This window comes from Psammomys obesus, unplaced genomic scaffold (genome assembly GCF_907164565.1).
Source record: "Psammomys obesus unplaced genomic scaffold, mPsaObe1.curated_primary_1811, whole genome shotgun sequence".
Lineage (NCBI taxonomy): Eukaryota > Metazoa > Chordata > Mammalia > Rodentia > Muridae > Psammomys > Psammomys obesus.
The window spans coordinates 1,616,076-1,630,533 of record NW_026594354.1 but is presented as its reverse complement, the minus strand read 5'-3'; the positions used below and the strand labels follow the sequence as shown (position 1 = coordinate 1,630,533).

Sequence of the window (14,458 nt, the reverse complement as noted above, 5' to 3'; positions counted from 1 at the left end):
GTGTGTGTGTGTGTGTGTGTGTGTGTGTGTGTGTGTGTGTGTGTGTGTGATGGGTGTGTTCACATGTGTTGAAGTATATGTGGAGATCATAGTTGACATTGGGAGACTTCATGGATTGCTCTACACTTTATTTTCTTTTTTTTTTAATTTTTATTTTTCTTTTTAGTTACAATTTGTTAACTCTGTGTCCCAGCTGTATCCCGCTCCCTCATTCCCTCCCCCTTCCCAACTCTCTCCCTGGTCTCCTCCCTGCCCCTTTCCAAGTCCACTGATAGGGGAGGACCTCCTCCCCTTTCATCTAACCCTGTTTTCTCAGGTATCTTCAGGGCTGGCTGCAAAGTCTTCCTCTGTGGCCTAACAGGACTGCTCCTCCCCTGGGGGGGGGGAGGTCAAAGAGCCAGCCCTTGAGATCCTGTTAGAAATAGTCCTTGTTCCCCTTACTTTGGAAAACTACTTGGTTCAGTGATTGAGTTACTCACTGAAACTTGGGCTCATCAAGTAGGCTAAGCTGGCTGGAAGGTATGATTTACGAGGTTCAATCTCGATCTACTGTGCTTAGAAGTGGGATTATACACATGTGTCACCATGCCCAAGTTTTATATGGGTACTGGAGATCTGAAATCAGGTCACAATGCTTGCACAGCAAACACATCACACTCATTCATCTTCTCAGACCCTCAAAGAACAATTTTTTTTAATCTTTTGTTCTGTAGCCAAACACATTATCCATTACACCACTGGCTCAGTGCTTCAAAGAGTAATTTTTGAAAAATCAGGCCTTATATTATATAACACAATCCAAAGACAAACTAACTTAATAGATGCTGAAGAATGCTAGTAGGAAAACAGTAATTTTTTTCATAACTAAAATGTCCTATTTCTGTAATAGCAATGCAACATAAGAAATCACAGTCAAAAACATCTCATATTTACTTCATATTTAATATTGAATTAATTAGTTTTTGTCAGTGTTTGGAACTCTTACTGTTCTATGGTCTTGCAACACATTTAAATATACAAGCAACAGGTAAATTGTGTTCTGCATAATGAGAAATTTGTGTTAATCACTGATGTGTCTTCCTAGCTCCATAATTATGGAATGCTCTTTCCAAATTCTAGCTATTTGCCTTGTTTCCTTATGTCTCCAAATGGAGCATCAAATCAATTCAAGATTTTAGTTCCATTAAATCGCAGTAGAAGCCACTAACCTGGCTTCCAATCTATGTTTTTCAGCAGATATAACAAAACGAGAAATTCTCCCAGTTTGCATAGTGATATCCTTAACAGGAAAACAAATCTATGTTTGATTTCAAGATTAACTTTGTGGTTTGATGCCAGCATAAACCCGGCCTCTGGGCAAAGGCTTATTATCTTCTTTAGCATAATATCTGTAATTAAAGTGGGGCAACAAAATCTCTTGGGTATAACAGTAAAGATAATAAAACTGTTGGGTTTAGCCCATGGGCCATGCGTGTTTTCAAGCCAAGATTGTATTTGCTTAAGATAATTGTTTAATATGATTTCAGATTTACAAATATAAAAACTAAATACTGAAATGAAGCATACTACAAATTCACAGTGACATGAAGATATATAACAACCTTTATTCTAAAGACCAACCCATATTACTAGAAATAAAAATTGCATAGGAGCAGCTCACTCTTACATCAACTACGACCACCTGACTAGAGTTAAAGAACTATGGACTGCGTCAGATTTGCCTTAGTAGCTCCCAGGAGCCAATTCTCTCATACATAGGCTTCACTGCAACTATAGCCCATGAGTTGGTCCAGTCTGCTGTCTGTTGTATAAATAAAGCTTGACTGAAGCCCAGCCAAGCTCACTTGGTTTATAGATTAACTGTTACTACAGAGGCAGAGTTCAGAAACTGAGGCTGTGTGGCAAACCTGAAAACATTTGTGGTCTGGTAGTTTACAGAAAATGTTTTCCTTATTTGTACCTCTAAAAATTTGGCCTTAGTCAATCTTCTTAGATGGCCAGGATATCTAAGTCTACTATCTGCTATTCCAAATATCTTTATGAAGAAAAAGGAAAGACATTGCTACTTATATTGAGGCATTACTTACCCAGAATAAGGCAAATATTTTGTGTGTAGTACTGGGAATGGAACTCAGGGCCTCATATATACTAGGTAAGCACCTTGACACTGAGCTATATCTACAGCCCAGCCAAGGCACAAGCTGTAACATATACTACCCATACAACCATTGCTTAGTTTAAGACAGAACTGCACATTTCCTCTCAGGCAATACCCCCAATAAAGATTGCTACTATTTTAACTTCTATCATACAGATAATTTTTTTTCTGCTCCTGATTTGTATACCCATGGGATACAATAGTATTTCTTCCGCTGCATGGTTTCTTTCGTTCAGCATTATGTCAGTGGCAAACATATAGTGCTCATATCATAGCATGTTCTTCTTCATTGCTGTATGAGTAACACTCAGTTGTACAACTAAAGCACAATGTATTAACCTATTCTTCTGTTGGTAAACATCAGGGTTGATCCAAGGGATGCCTGGCATAACAGTTTGAGAAATACAAATTTTGATGTTGGCCATGTGTTCGCAGTTTACAAATCTATCCTCCAAAACACTTCCAGAACACTCTATGGGCTGCCCATCATGCAGCAAACAGGACAGTAAGAGCCAGAAAGTCCAATTCCATCATGCCACATAATTATACCAATGGAGTCGACATTCAAGCTCTCCCTCTGAGGCTTTTACTTTGTCCCTTTGAAAAGTGGTATAGTATGTTTTATAGTTGTCACAAAGTTAGGAAAATATAGGCTGAGGTGTTAACGATCTCAGTTCCTTGCTCTCCTCTTTAACTGAACTACCAACTTAAATGTAATTAAGATTGGTGATAGCTCTTTACTACAATGTCCAATATAACAGATTTATATCAGCAAATCCCACTACACTCATGTCTGAAGACATGGATACCTACCTTGACATGGCCAGAAAGTATTAACCACTCTGCAAAAATAACTAAACATCAAATAAAATACTTTTCTGAAAAAAAAAATAACTAAACATCAAAAGACAGCCCCAACCTCAGGGTGCTGCACCAAAGCATGGATTAGGAAAGAATAACAAATCTATAAGTTTTCCTGCTTTCTACTCAAGTCTTTACTGCATGTAACAGCAGACTTAAAGGCATAAATCAGAAAATGATAATGAGACATGAAGAAAATTTTCATAAATCATGTTACTAAGTATAGTTACATCATAGATGTGAAACCCAATTAAACAGATGGCCACATGCTGTCAGAATTAGCCCCTAATCAATAAAGATGTTCATTTTAGAAAATCACCTCCATTTTTCTCTTCTTCAGTGAAGCACAGAGGAGGCAGCTGGGAGTGGATGGGGGAGTCCCAGGAAACGCAGTGGGGAAACATGTAGAAAGAAATTCCACCTGTCTTAATTCGTAGTCCAGAAAATCCGAAATGAAAGAGGGGGAAAAAATCACCCAGAGGATTCCTTGTCATCTTGCCTAGTAATGTAATTTACAATGAGAGCATGCACTGGTCATTAGGAAAATAGAAACAGCTTGAATCTCTTAATTAAAATACTGCTTCAAATTGTTTGCTTTAAAACCCCTCTGCCCATGAGATTTCTAGAATCCATTGTGTTACCCTGAAACGGCTACTTCCTCAGAAATGTTCGGATAGGGCCAGCCCTTCCCAGACAAGAAAAAGGCATAGCAATGGGAAACCCTGGAGACAGAACTATTAATAGACACACTTATTTCCCCAAAGGAGCAGTAAGCCTTTAGTGACATTTGAAAGAAATGGAAACACCAGTGAAGAGACAATCTCATCACCCTTTTCTTGCGTAAGAGCTGACCTATTACACTTACTAGACTGGTTGACAATTAAGTCTGTAAATACCAAGAGCTGATGAAAGTGAGGAACAAAAGAAACACTGTTGGAATTTAGAACACCCACTTTTAAAAGCATCTGGCGATATCTGGTAGCGAACTTGCATACTTTCCCCACAAGCAGTTTCACCCTGAGGAATATCACCTGACTGACTTCAGACGACAATGCATAAAACTCTTCAGAGAAGCCCTGCTCCTAGGAGTGAACATCTGCAAGGGAGGAGAATAGAGAGGGTGCTCCAGAGCAGAACAGAGAATCTGGGTGTATGATCAGACAACTGAATACTATACATCGATGTAGAGTGAAATGAAAAGAAAAAGAAGCTGCCACATGCTAATACATATACCTCAAAATAATGGGAATAGAAAGATGGCTCAGTGCTTAAGATCACTGGCTGCTCTTCTAAAGAATCCAGGTTAGATTCACAGCACCCACATGACAGCTTACAACTATCTGTAACTTTAGTACCAGGGGATCTGATGCCCTTTACTGGCCTTTGCACATGTCAATCAAGCTCATGGGGCACAGACACACATGTAATTAAAAAACCTATATACATGAATCAAGTTTTAAAAAATAATGATATGTTGATTGAAAAACCACAACTTGGGCTGGAGAGATGGATCAGAAGTTAAGAGCACTGGCTGCTCTTCCAGAGGTCCTGATTTCAATTCCCAGCAACCACATGGTGGTACACAACCATCTGTAGTAAGATCCTGTGCCCTCTTCTGGCATGCAGGTGTACATGAAGTCAGAATGCTATATACATAATAAATAAATAAATCTTTATATAAAAAAGAAAAAGAAAAACCATAATTTCTGAAGACTGTCTATAGCATGATAAATTTTGGTTATGTTGAAAGTAATACGATTTAAGATGCCTACATAAATTATTAACATTTTAGTTTTTAGAAGATAAACATAGCCCATCACAAATGGTGTATGCTTTTATCCCAGTACTTTAAAGAGAGAGAGAGAAAGGCAGTAGTCTCTATGAGTGCTAGGCCAGCATGGTCTAGGTAACAGGCAGCAAACCAGTCAAAGTTATATGGTGATATCTCCCAAAAATAATAAATCAAAAAAGCTGTTGGTTACCTCTGTGGTGATTCGGGGAGAGTAGGATGGGGAAGTACACTAGCAGCTCAGATGACACTGGTAAGGTTTCAGCTCTTCACTGAATCATGTTTTAATTGGCACATGTCGATTTTCCATCCCCTTAGATACTTTCTAACTTAACAAGGGCCACCATGCTGCATAGATTCTTTTGAATGTTCTAAATATTATATAATAAAAAATGTCACATTAAACTTTAATGTCACTTCAGAACCCCAAAGACAGACTTGAAGGAAGTTCCTTGACCTAACTGTCCCTTTTCTCAATGTTGGCATATTAAATAAATCGTTTTCTACCTATCATTAGTAATTTGTCTATTTTATTAGACTTATTGTGGACCAATGGCTGAACCTGGCTTAGGGCACAGGCTGTGAAACTTCAAGCTCAGTAATAATATGGGAACAAATGGACAAAAAATTCATTTGGAGAGTGTCTGTCCCTCCTAACAAGCTGACCCCCAAATGGAGATGAAAGATGAAAAAGCCCAGCTATGGCTGGAGTCATTTTACTCTGAGGACATTTTCCCATCTTTCTACTTCAGCTGGCATTAGCTGCCTTTTATTTCTACTTGGTCAAGCAGAAAAAGATGAGTATTTGGACATTGTTTTGGATTCTCAAGAAAGTTTGACCTTTATTGCTATGAGGAAGGTGGGAGGAGAGAGAGAGAAAGAGACATAGGGACAGAAAGGGTAAGAGACAGAGAGACTGAAAGACACACAGAGGCGGGAAGGGGGAGGGAGGGAGGAAGGGAGAGAAATAACAGTATCTACAGACATAGAAGTACAGCTTCTAACAAGGGAACCCGAAAATTTTTGAGATACTAGGGCATTACTCACAGGTTGTGAAGAATAGACTTCAGGATTCCCCTAGAGCTACTCTGACAGATGAAGAGCCATTCATCTTTTAGACTCAAATCACTCACTTCTTTCTGAAGTCTCCCTGTTCAGGATAGCCCAGTTTGTTCTCCTTTAAGGCGTTCTCATGGCACCTGTGCTTCTTGTCTGACAACCATACCCCAGAATCCCACCAAATGGGTATAGAGATTACTCCAAAGCGAAAACATGAGCCACAGAATAAAGAATTGTACCTGAACTTCCCTTGTCTGATGAAAATAAAAAGCAGGATAGCACAAAACACCTTAAGGCAATGTAGCCTTAAGCACCAGAACAATCAGAAAAAAATATTGTATAAATAAACCTCATAAGAAGTCCTTACCTCTCTGCCTTTTCTATGATGGGTATACACACTTCACCACAAACTCATCTGGGGACACCTGACTATGTAAAACAATGCTCTTCATTTAAAATGTTCTATTAAAATAAGCAAGCTGAGTCAGTAAGACGGCTCAGTGGATAAAGACGCTTGCTGCTAAGCCTCATAACCTGAGTTCAGTCTCCACAATCCACAAGGTAAAAAAGGAAACTAACTCCTACAAGTTGTCCTCTCACTTCCATACATATTCCATGCCATACCCACACCCCCTACATAAATATAAATAAATATAAAACATAAATTAAAAACATGTTAATAAAAATGATAGGATGAAAAATCTAAGCAGTATACCATTGCTCCGTAGAAATTTTATATCTAATGGATTTAGATAAATACAATACATTTAAATTGTGATTGAGATCTCAAATTGGAATCTCAAAGTCTCCATGTAACATACGCAGCTTGGTTCCCAACTTGGAACTTTGGACCTAAAGAAAGCAACAACATTTTCAGCATAATGAATATTTACATACTAAGAAGTGACACTGAAAATATTTAACAACTTCATTGGTTATATTAATTAATGGACATGTGAAAGATTAGCACCATCTGCTTGGTTTTCTTTTGTTCATTACTCTTAAGACTATTAGGAAACTCTAGTACTAAACTTAATCCTCCAGCTGCAATGTAGGCCACAGAGTCCTATAAGGTCCAGGTCCAACTTGGACAACCTATGGCATATGAGTTGACTAGCCATACCTTAGACCTGATGCCTCACTGAGAAGAGCTCCTAGAGTCACTATCAAAAGTAAATGGGGGCATGAACCATGCATATAACTTGAGGAAATTTTAAGGAAACAAACAAACAAGTGTAAATGCCCTCAGGGAAGTATATGTGACCCCTGTGTTGTAGGGACAGAAAGAAAGCCAGCCTGGCTGAACTGACAAAGAGATGGGAGTGGAGTAAGTAAAGGCAGTGAAACGACAGTGCTGGGGGTGGAGATAGAGCTCAGTTGGCAGAGTGCTTGCCTATCAGGCACCAGGCTGTGAGTTGCAGCCCTCGCACTTCATACGCCTTCTATGATGGTATACACATATATAATTACAGAATTTAGGAAATGGAGGCAGACGCATCAAAATTTCAAGGTCAATTTTCAGCTACATTGGTAGTTTGAGTCTAGCCTGGGATACGTGAGACCTTACCAGGAAAAAAAAATGAGGTTTCTAGGTCATTGCAAATAATTGTTAAGCTCAGTAAGATGAGATATGGATAAAGGATTTGAAGACAGGGGTGATATGATATAACCATCAACAGATCAGTCCAGAGAAAATGAGATGGAAGCAGGAAGGTCAGTAAGAAGGTTCTTCCTATCATCCAGTTTAGAGACAGTGGCAACAAGAGCAAGGATGGTGAATCTTATAAATTCTATCATGTGTACAACAATGCAGAAATGATATTGAAAGCACAAGATTAGATGTTCTCACTAGAAGAGTGAACAAAGGTGGAGAATGGGAACAAACAGAACAGGAACCAGACTGAAACCTAAGGCACGCCATCATGGAGACATAAAGGAAAACCAAAAGGTGTCAGGAAACCTTGCTGCTAAGGTCGAAGTCAGCCATGACTGGAAACTCCTGAGCTCCATTTGTTTGCAAAGCTTTCTCTTCTTTACCTGAAGAATGTCCTTAGGGAAATTACAGGTTCAACTCCCTTTCTCCCAATAAGAACCAGTTCAGCTATAGATTTTAGTATGTTTATCCCATAATATATGGCTAATATCCACTTATAAGTGAATCTATACCATGTGTGTCTTTCTGCTTCTGGGATACCACACTCAGGATGATCTTTTCTAGTTCCCACCATTTGCCTGCAAATTTCATGATTTCCTTGTTTTTAATTGCTGAGTAGTATTCCATTGTGTAGATGTACCACAATTTCTGTAACCATTCCTCCTCCATTGAGAGACATCTAGGATGTTTTCAGATTCTGTCTATTATGAATAAAGCTGCTAGGAGCATGGTTGAGCAAATGTCCTTGTTGTGTACTTGATCATATTTTGGATATATGCCTAGGAGTGGTATAGCTGGGTATTGAGGTAGCACTATTCCTAATTGTCTGTGAAAGCACCAGATTGATTTCCAACAAGGAGGACGCTAGGGAAAATGCTTAATCCTCATTCAGAAGGGCAAACAGGATAGACATAGAAAATAGGAGAAGAGAAGGAACAAGAGAGGAGCCTTCCACAGAGGATCTCTGAAAAACTTTACCCACCAGGGAAGTGAATGAGATACCGAGACCGATACCCAAACTTTGGGCAGAGTGCTGGAATCCTTATGGATGAAGAGAGAGGTAGAAAGACCTGGAGGTGACAGGGAATTCCACAAGGAGAACAACAGCCAAAATATCTGGGCCCAGAGGGGCCTGCAAAGATCAATACTCCAACCAAGAACCATGTGTGGAGAGGATCTAGAACCCCTGTTCAAAGGAAGCCCATAGGCTGCTCAGTTTCCAAGTGAGTTTCCTAGTAAGAGGTACAGCAGCTGTCTCTGACATGAACTCAGTGGCTGGCTCTTTGGTCACCTCCCTCTGGGGGGTGCAGCCTTGTCAGGCCACAGAAGAAGATGATGCAGTCGGTCTTGATGAGATCCCATAAGCTAGTGTCATATAGAAGGGGAGCTGGTCCTCTCCTCTCAGGGTTCTAGGGAAATGGCATAGGGGGGAGAAGAGAGAGGAAGGGTGGGACTTGGAGGAGACAAGAGAGGGGGTACAGCAGGAATACAAAGTGAATAAATTATAATATATATTAATTTAATTTATTATTATTTTTTTAAAAAAGAACAGGTTCAGCAAACACCTGAGAATCCTGGAATCCCTCTCTGTGTAAATGAGGTATCTCAGCACCTCAGTCCTCCAGCCAAAGATCTATACCCACCCTGGATGTCCCTACCTCCTCCCCCAAACTTCTATATAATCCTCATTCATCCCAAATAAAATTGATTTGCCTCCCAGAAGTTGGTCCTGAAAGTCATCATTTTCTTCCAGGCGCTGAATCTCCAGTTCATGGTTTCTGCTCCCGTGTTCCTGGGGATCAGTAGCCACCAAACCCCAGAAAGCCAAAAATAAATTAATTAATCAATTAAAAAGTTTGATATGGAGCAGTAAGCTCTCTCCACAAGAGGTAGCACCACAAACCTAAATATGATATATTTCCTTCTCATGAATGTCTTTTACTACAAGTGGATATGACTGTAAACAACATAAAGAATTATTTGCATGTTTTTCAACTTTAATAAGAGGGATCATATTCCATTTATTTTCTTAAGTTGCTGATTGGCTGTACAACCTAACCTAATCATTAGTGAAATCTATGTTAATAAGTGTCGTAATAGACCATCTAACTTTCACTTATTTTAAATTTTTTAAATTTTTAATTATTACAATATATTCACTTTATATCTCCACTGTAACCCCTCCCTCACCTCTTTCTGGTCCCACCCACCCTCCCTCTTCTCCCCCTATGCCCTTTATCTAGTCCCCTGATAGGGGAGGACCTCCTCCCCTTCTATATGATCCTAGCTTATCAGGTCTCATCAAGGCTGTCTGCATCTTTTCCTCTTTGGTCTGGCAAGGCTGTACCCTCAATGCAGAGGTGACCAAAGAGCTGGCCACTGAGTTCATGTCAGAAAGCACCCCTGTTTCCCTTACTAGGGAACCCACTTAGAAACTGAGCAGCCTATGGGCTTCCTCTGAACAGGGGTTCTAGGTCCTCCCCATTCATGGTCCTTCGTTGGAGTATCAGTCTCTGCAGCCCCCTCTGCCCCGGGCCCAGGTATTTTGGCTCTGTTGTTCTCCTTATGGAGTCCCTGTCCCCTCCTGGTCTTTCTATCTCCCTCTTCTTCCATAAGGATTCCAGCACTCTGCCCAAAGTTTAACTATGAGTCCCAGTATCTCCTTCAATACCCTGGTGGGTAGTCTTTCCGAGGGCCTCTGTGGAAGGCTCCTGTCCTGTTCCTTGTCTTCTCCTACTTTCGATGTCTATCCTGTTTGCCCTTCTGAATGAGGATTAAGGCCTTTCTGAGGTCCTCCTTGTTGTTTAGCTTCTTTAGGACTATGGATTTTAGTATGTTTATCCTATATCATATGGCTAATATCCACTTATAAGTGAGTATATACCATGTGTGTCTTTCTGCTGCTGGGTTACGTCACTCTCACTAGATCAAAAATTCAAGGAATGATGCATGCTGGAGAGTTTGTGGAGAAAGGGGAACCCTCCTCCACTGCTGGTGGGAATGTAAACTTGTACAACCACTCTGGAAATCTATCTGGCGCTTTCTCAGATAGTTAGGATTAGTGCTTCCTCAAGATCCAGCTATACCACTCCTACGCATATATCCAAAATATGCTCAAGTACACAATAAGGACATTAGCTCAACCATATTTGCAGCAGCTTTATTCGTAATAGCCAGAACCTGAAAACAACCCAGATGTACCTCAATGGAGGACTGGATACCGAAATTGTGGTACATAATAGAATACTACTCAGCAATTAAAAACAAGAAAATCATGAAATTTGCAGGGAAATGGTGGGATCTAAAGAAGATCATCCTGACTGAGGTATCCCAGAAGTAGAAAGACACACATGGTATATACTCACTTATAAGTGGATATTAGATATATAATACATGATAAACATACTAAAATCTGTCCACCTAAAGAAGCTAAGCAAAAAGGAGGACCCAGGGTAAAATGAACTATCCTCACTCAGAAATACAAAAGGGAAGGACATTGGAAGAAGGAGAAAACAGGAAACAGGACAGGCTCCTACCACAGAGGGCCTCTGAAAGACTCTTCCCAGCAGTATATCAAAGCAGATGCTGAAAATCATAAACAAACTTTGGGCAGAGTGCAGGGCATCTTTGGAAAGAAAGGGGAGATAGTAAGACCTGGAGAGGACAGGAGCTCCACAAGGAGAGCAACAGAACCAAAATATCTGAGAACAGGGGTCATTTCTGAGACTGATACTCCAACCAAGGACCATTCTTAGATATAACCTAGAACCCCTGCTCAGATGTAGCCCATGGCAGCTCAGTATCCAAATGAGTTCCCTAGTCAGGGGAACAGGACTTTTCTCTGACATGAACTCAGTGGCTGGTTCTTTGATCACCTCCCCCTGAGGGGGAAGCAGCCTTGCCAGGCCACAGAGGACAATGCAGCTATTCCTGATGAGACCTGATAATCTACAGTCATATGGAAGGGGAAGAGGACCTCCCTTATCCGTGGACTTGGAGAGGGGCATAGGAGGAGATGGGAGAGGGAGGGTGGGATTGGGATGGAAAGAAGGATGGGGCTATAGCTGGGATACAAAGTAAATAAACTGTAATTCATATAAAGGAATAAAAACTTAATTTAAAAAAGATCCAGCTGTACCACTCCTACACATATATCCAAAATATGCTCACGTACATAACAAGGAAATATGCTCAACCATGTTTGTAGCAACGTTATCCGTAATAGCCAGAACCTGGAAATGACTCAGATGTCCCTCAGAGGAGGAATGGATACAGAAACTGTGCTACATTTACACAGTGGAATACTACTCAGCTATTAAAAACAAGGAAAGCATGAAATTAGCAGGTAAATGGTGGGAACTAGAAAAGATCATCCTGAGTGAGGTAACTTTCACTTTTTTATGCTATTACTCTGTATGAATGTGCCACCTTAGTTCATTTCCATGAACAGGGGCACAGAAGCTATTTCCCTTTCCTTCTATTCTCAATAACCCTGCCACATGCATTCGCACATGGGCTTCGTTTTGCCTTGTTTTGTGTTCTGTGTGGAAGATTCCTCAAACATTAGCATTCAGGGGAAACAATTTGAAGTTTTATTATAACAAATTTCTGAGCCTCACATCTAAAGTTTGTGTATAAGCTAAAGCCTGAGAAGTTGCACTTATAACAGGCTCCCCTATGGTGTTTTTGTTGACAGTCCGAAGATGATACTACGAATCAAAATCCTGGCATAGGTCAGGAATGCAGATGATTTTCATTGATATGCAGTCACCTCTCTGGCTTTCCTACACTTTGTCAACTTGCCTTGCAATATGAGTAGCTTAATTTATGTTTCAGTCCATAGCAGGATCTTTCATGCCAGTGCTGGATTCTGTCAGATTTTTAATTCTTACCTTATGGAACCTCGACCATTTAAAAAGTTAACCATAGCATTTGCTCTGGCTTTAGTTTTGACCCTGTGAGAAAATACCCTTTACCAAAGGCAACTTTGTGGTAGAGGGTCATGTTTGGTTTAGAGTTCCTGACCATGGTCCATCATTGAGGGAAGGCAGGCAGGGACTTGAAGGTAGGTCTGCTGGCCATTCTACACAAGATTGCCTCTGGTAGAAGAACTCACTTCACAGGTAAAGAAGTATAGGAGGAAACATGGAAGATTCCGCTTGCAAGCTGACTTCAAGGCTGGTTCATTACTATCTGCCTAGGAATGATACTGCCCCACAGTAGGCTGGTCTGCTCTCTCTCCCTCTGTCTCTCTCTCTCTCTCTCTCTCTCTCTCTCTCTCTCTCTCTCTCTCAGATGTGTGTGTGCAATTGAAAGTTCTGCTGAAACCAATTTCTCTCATATATAAATCAATAAAGGCTATCCTCTTAGATAACTCTAAACTGTAATCTGACCCTTAAAGCTAACCAGGGCAATAAATATAATTACATATACAGATATAAACATCCTAAAAACATTACATCCTAGGGTTAATTAGAACATAGTCAAGCTTCCAGAATAAAAATTGCCCCCAGTTAGCCACCATTTTTCCCATCAAATCTAGAACAGGGTGGACAAGATCATCAATATGGTTATGAAAGGAAAAAATGTATTGCTTTTACTGGAAAACGTCATTGTGGTTCTGCTTAATATAGTTTAAAAGCCAGTGGTGATGCAAATTCTGCTTATTATAGTTTAAAAGCCAATGGTGAAGTAAAATTTTTCTTATGTACTAATAAAAAAAGGGAAGTGAAAGTCCTTTACATTGAAAACAGAAGAAATTGAAGAAAATGATAGGAGATAGAAAGATGTTGAAATATTGGAAAAATTAATATTGTGAAGATGGCCATCCTATTAAAAGCAAACTACACGATAAATGCAATCCCCATCATGAATCTGGTACTCACGTATCTGGTTGGTGGATGCACTGTAAAAGGCATTGACCGTTGTTGGATTTGTAAACCACCTGCAAAAAGAAAGACAAAGGTCACAGGGTAGCTATTATTATCCAGATAGAAAAACAGTAACCATAAAATAACACAGATACTGCCACAAGGAGAAATTATTGCCTTATTTGGAGTCCCTACTCTGTTGAATGAGCAACCTTATCAGAAAGTGAGCATAGTTTGTCAAGACTCTATTAATTAACAGGGCTGGAGAGATGGCTCAGTGGTTAAACATACTGGCTGCTCCTCCAGAGGACACTGGTTCAATTGCCAGTACCCACGTGGCAGTTGGTTAATAACCATTTGTGACTCCAGTTCCAGGGAATCTATAATGCACAGACATACACCCAGGCAAAACACCTAAACACATGCAATAAAAATAAATATAACTTAAAAAAAGAACATTAGGAATGTCTGTCTTTTCATTAACAAGAACAATAAACAAATGAAAAATCAACATGAGTACATCTGGAAATAACGAAAGTTCTACAAACAGCAGTGCTCCCTCTAAAGATGGAAACACAGCAGCAAGCTGATGTTTGCCATGTTCTGTTCAGCTACCTTTCTATCCTCCAGCACTCCTGACCTGTCTATGGTACCATTTTAGATTGGCACCAACACAGAGATTCATTTAAAGGTAAATGAAAAATATAAAACCATGCTACGAGAGGGTCTACCCATTCCAGTGAAAAGCTTTCTGATTTCAATTGTAAATGTCTGAAATATCTCTATAACCAGCAGGGTTTTGTTGAATCGGTCACCAATCTTTCCAGGGTTGGTTTTCACCTGTAAAGTGAAGGTACTAGACTAACAGGATGGCTCCGCAGGCGAAGTGCTTACCCTGCAATCTTGATGACCTGAGTCAAATCCCTTAGAACCTATCGTAGAAGGAGAAAACCCACTTCTGAAAGCTGTCTTCTGACCTCTGTGTGGACATCATAGAATGTGCACACTTCTACCTACCATCACACACACACACACACACACACACACACACACACACACACACACAC

At 40.1% G+C, this 14,458-nt stretch overlaps 1 protein-coding gene across 2 annotated transcripts in view; it reads right to left on the bottom strand.

Annotated features, from left to right (window-relative positions):
* Phex (phosphate regulating endopeptidase X-linked) overlaps positions 1 to 14,458 on the bottom strand; it is a 240,903-nt gene that overhangs the window by 42,394 nt on the left and 184,051 nt on the right. For both annotated transcript variants that reach the window (XM_055618656.1, XM_055618657.1), the window contains exon 15: positions 13,407 to 13,465. In XM_055618656.1, coding sequence (XP_055474631.1) covers positions 13,407 to 13,465 — 59 coding nt within the window. The remainder of the gene's footprint in view (positions 1 to 13,406; positions 13,466 to 14,458) is intronic.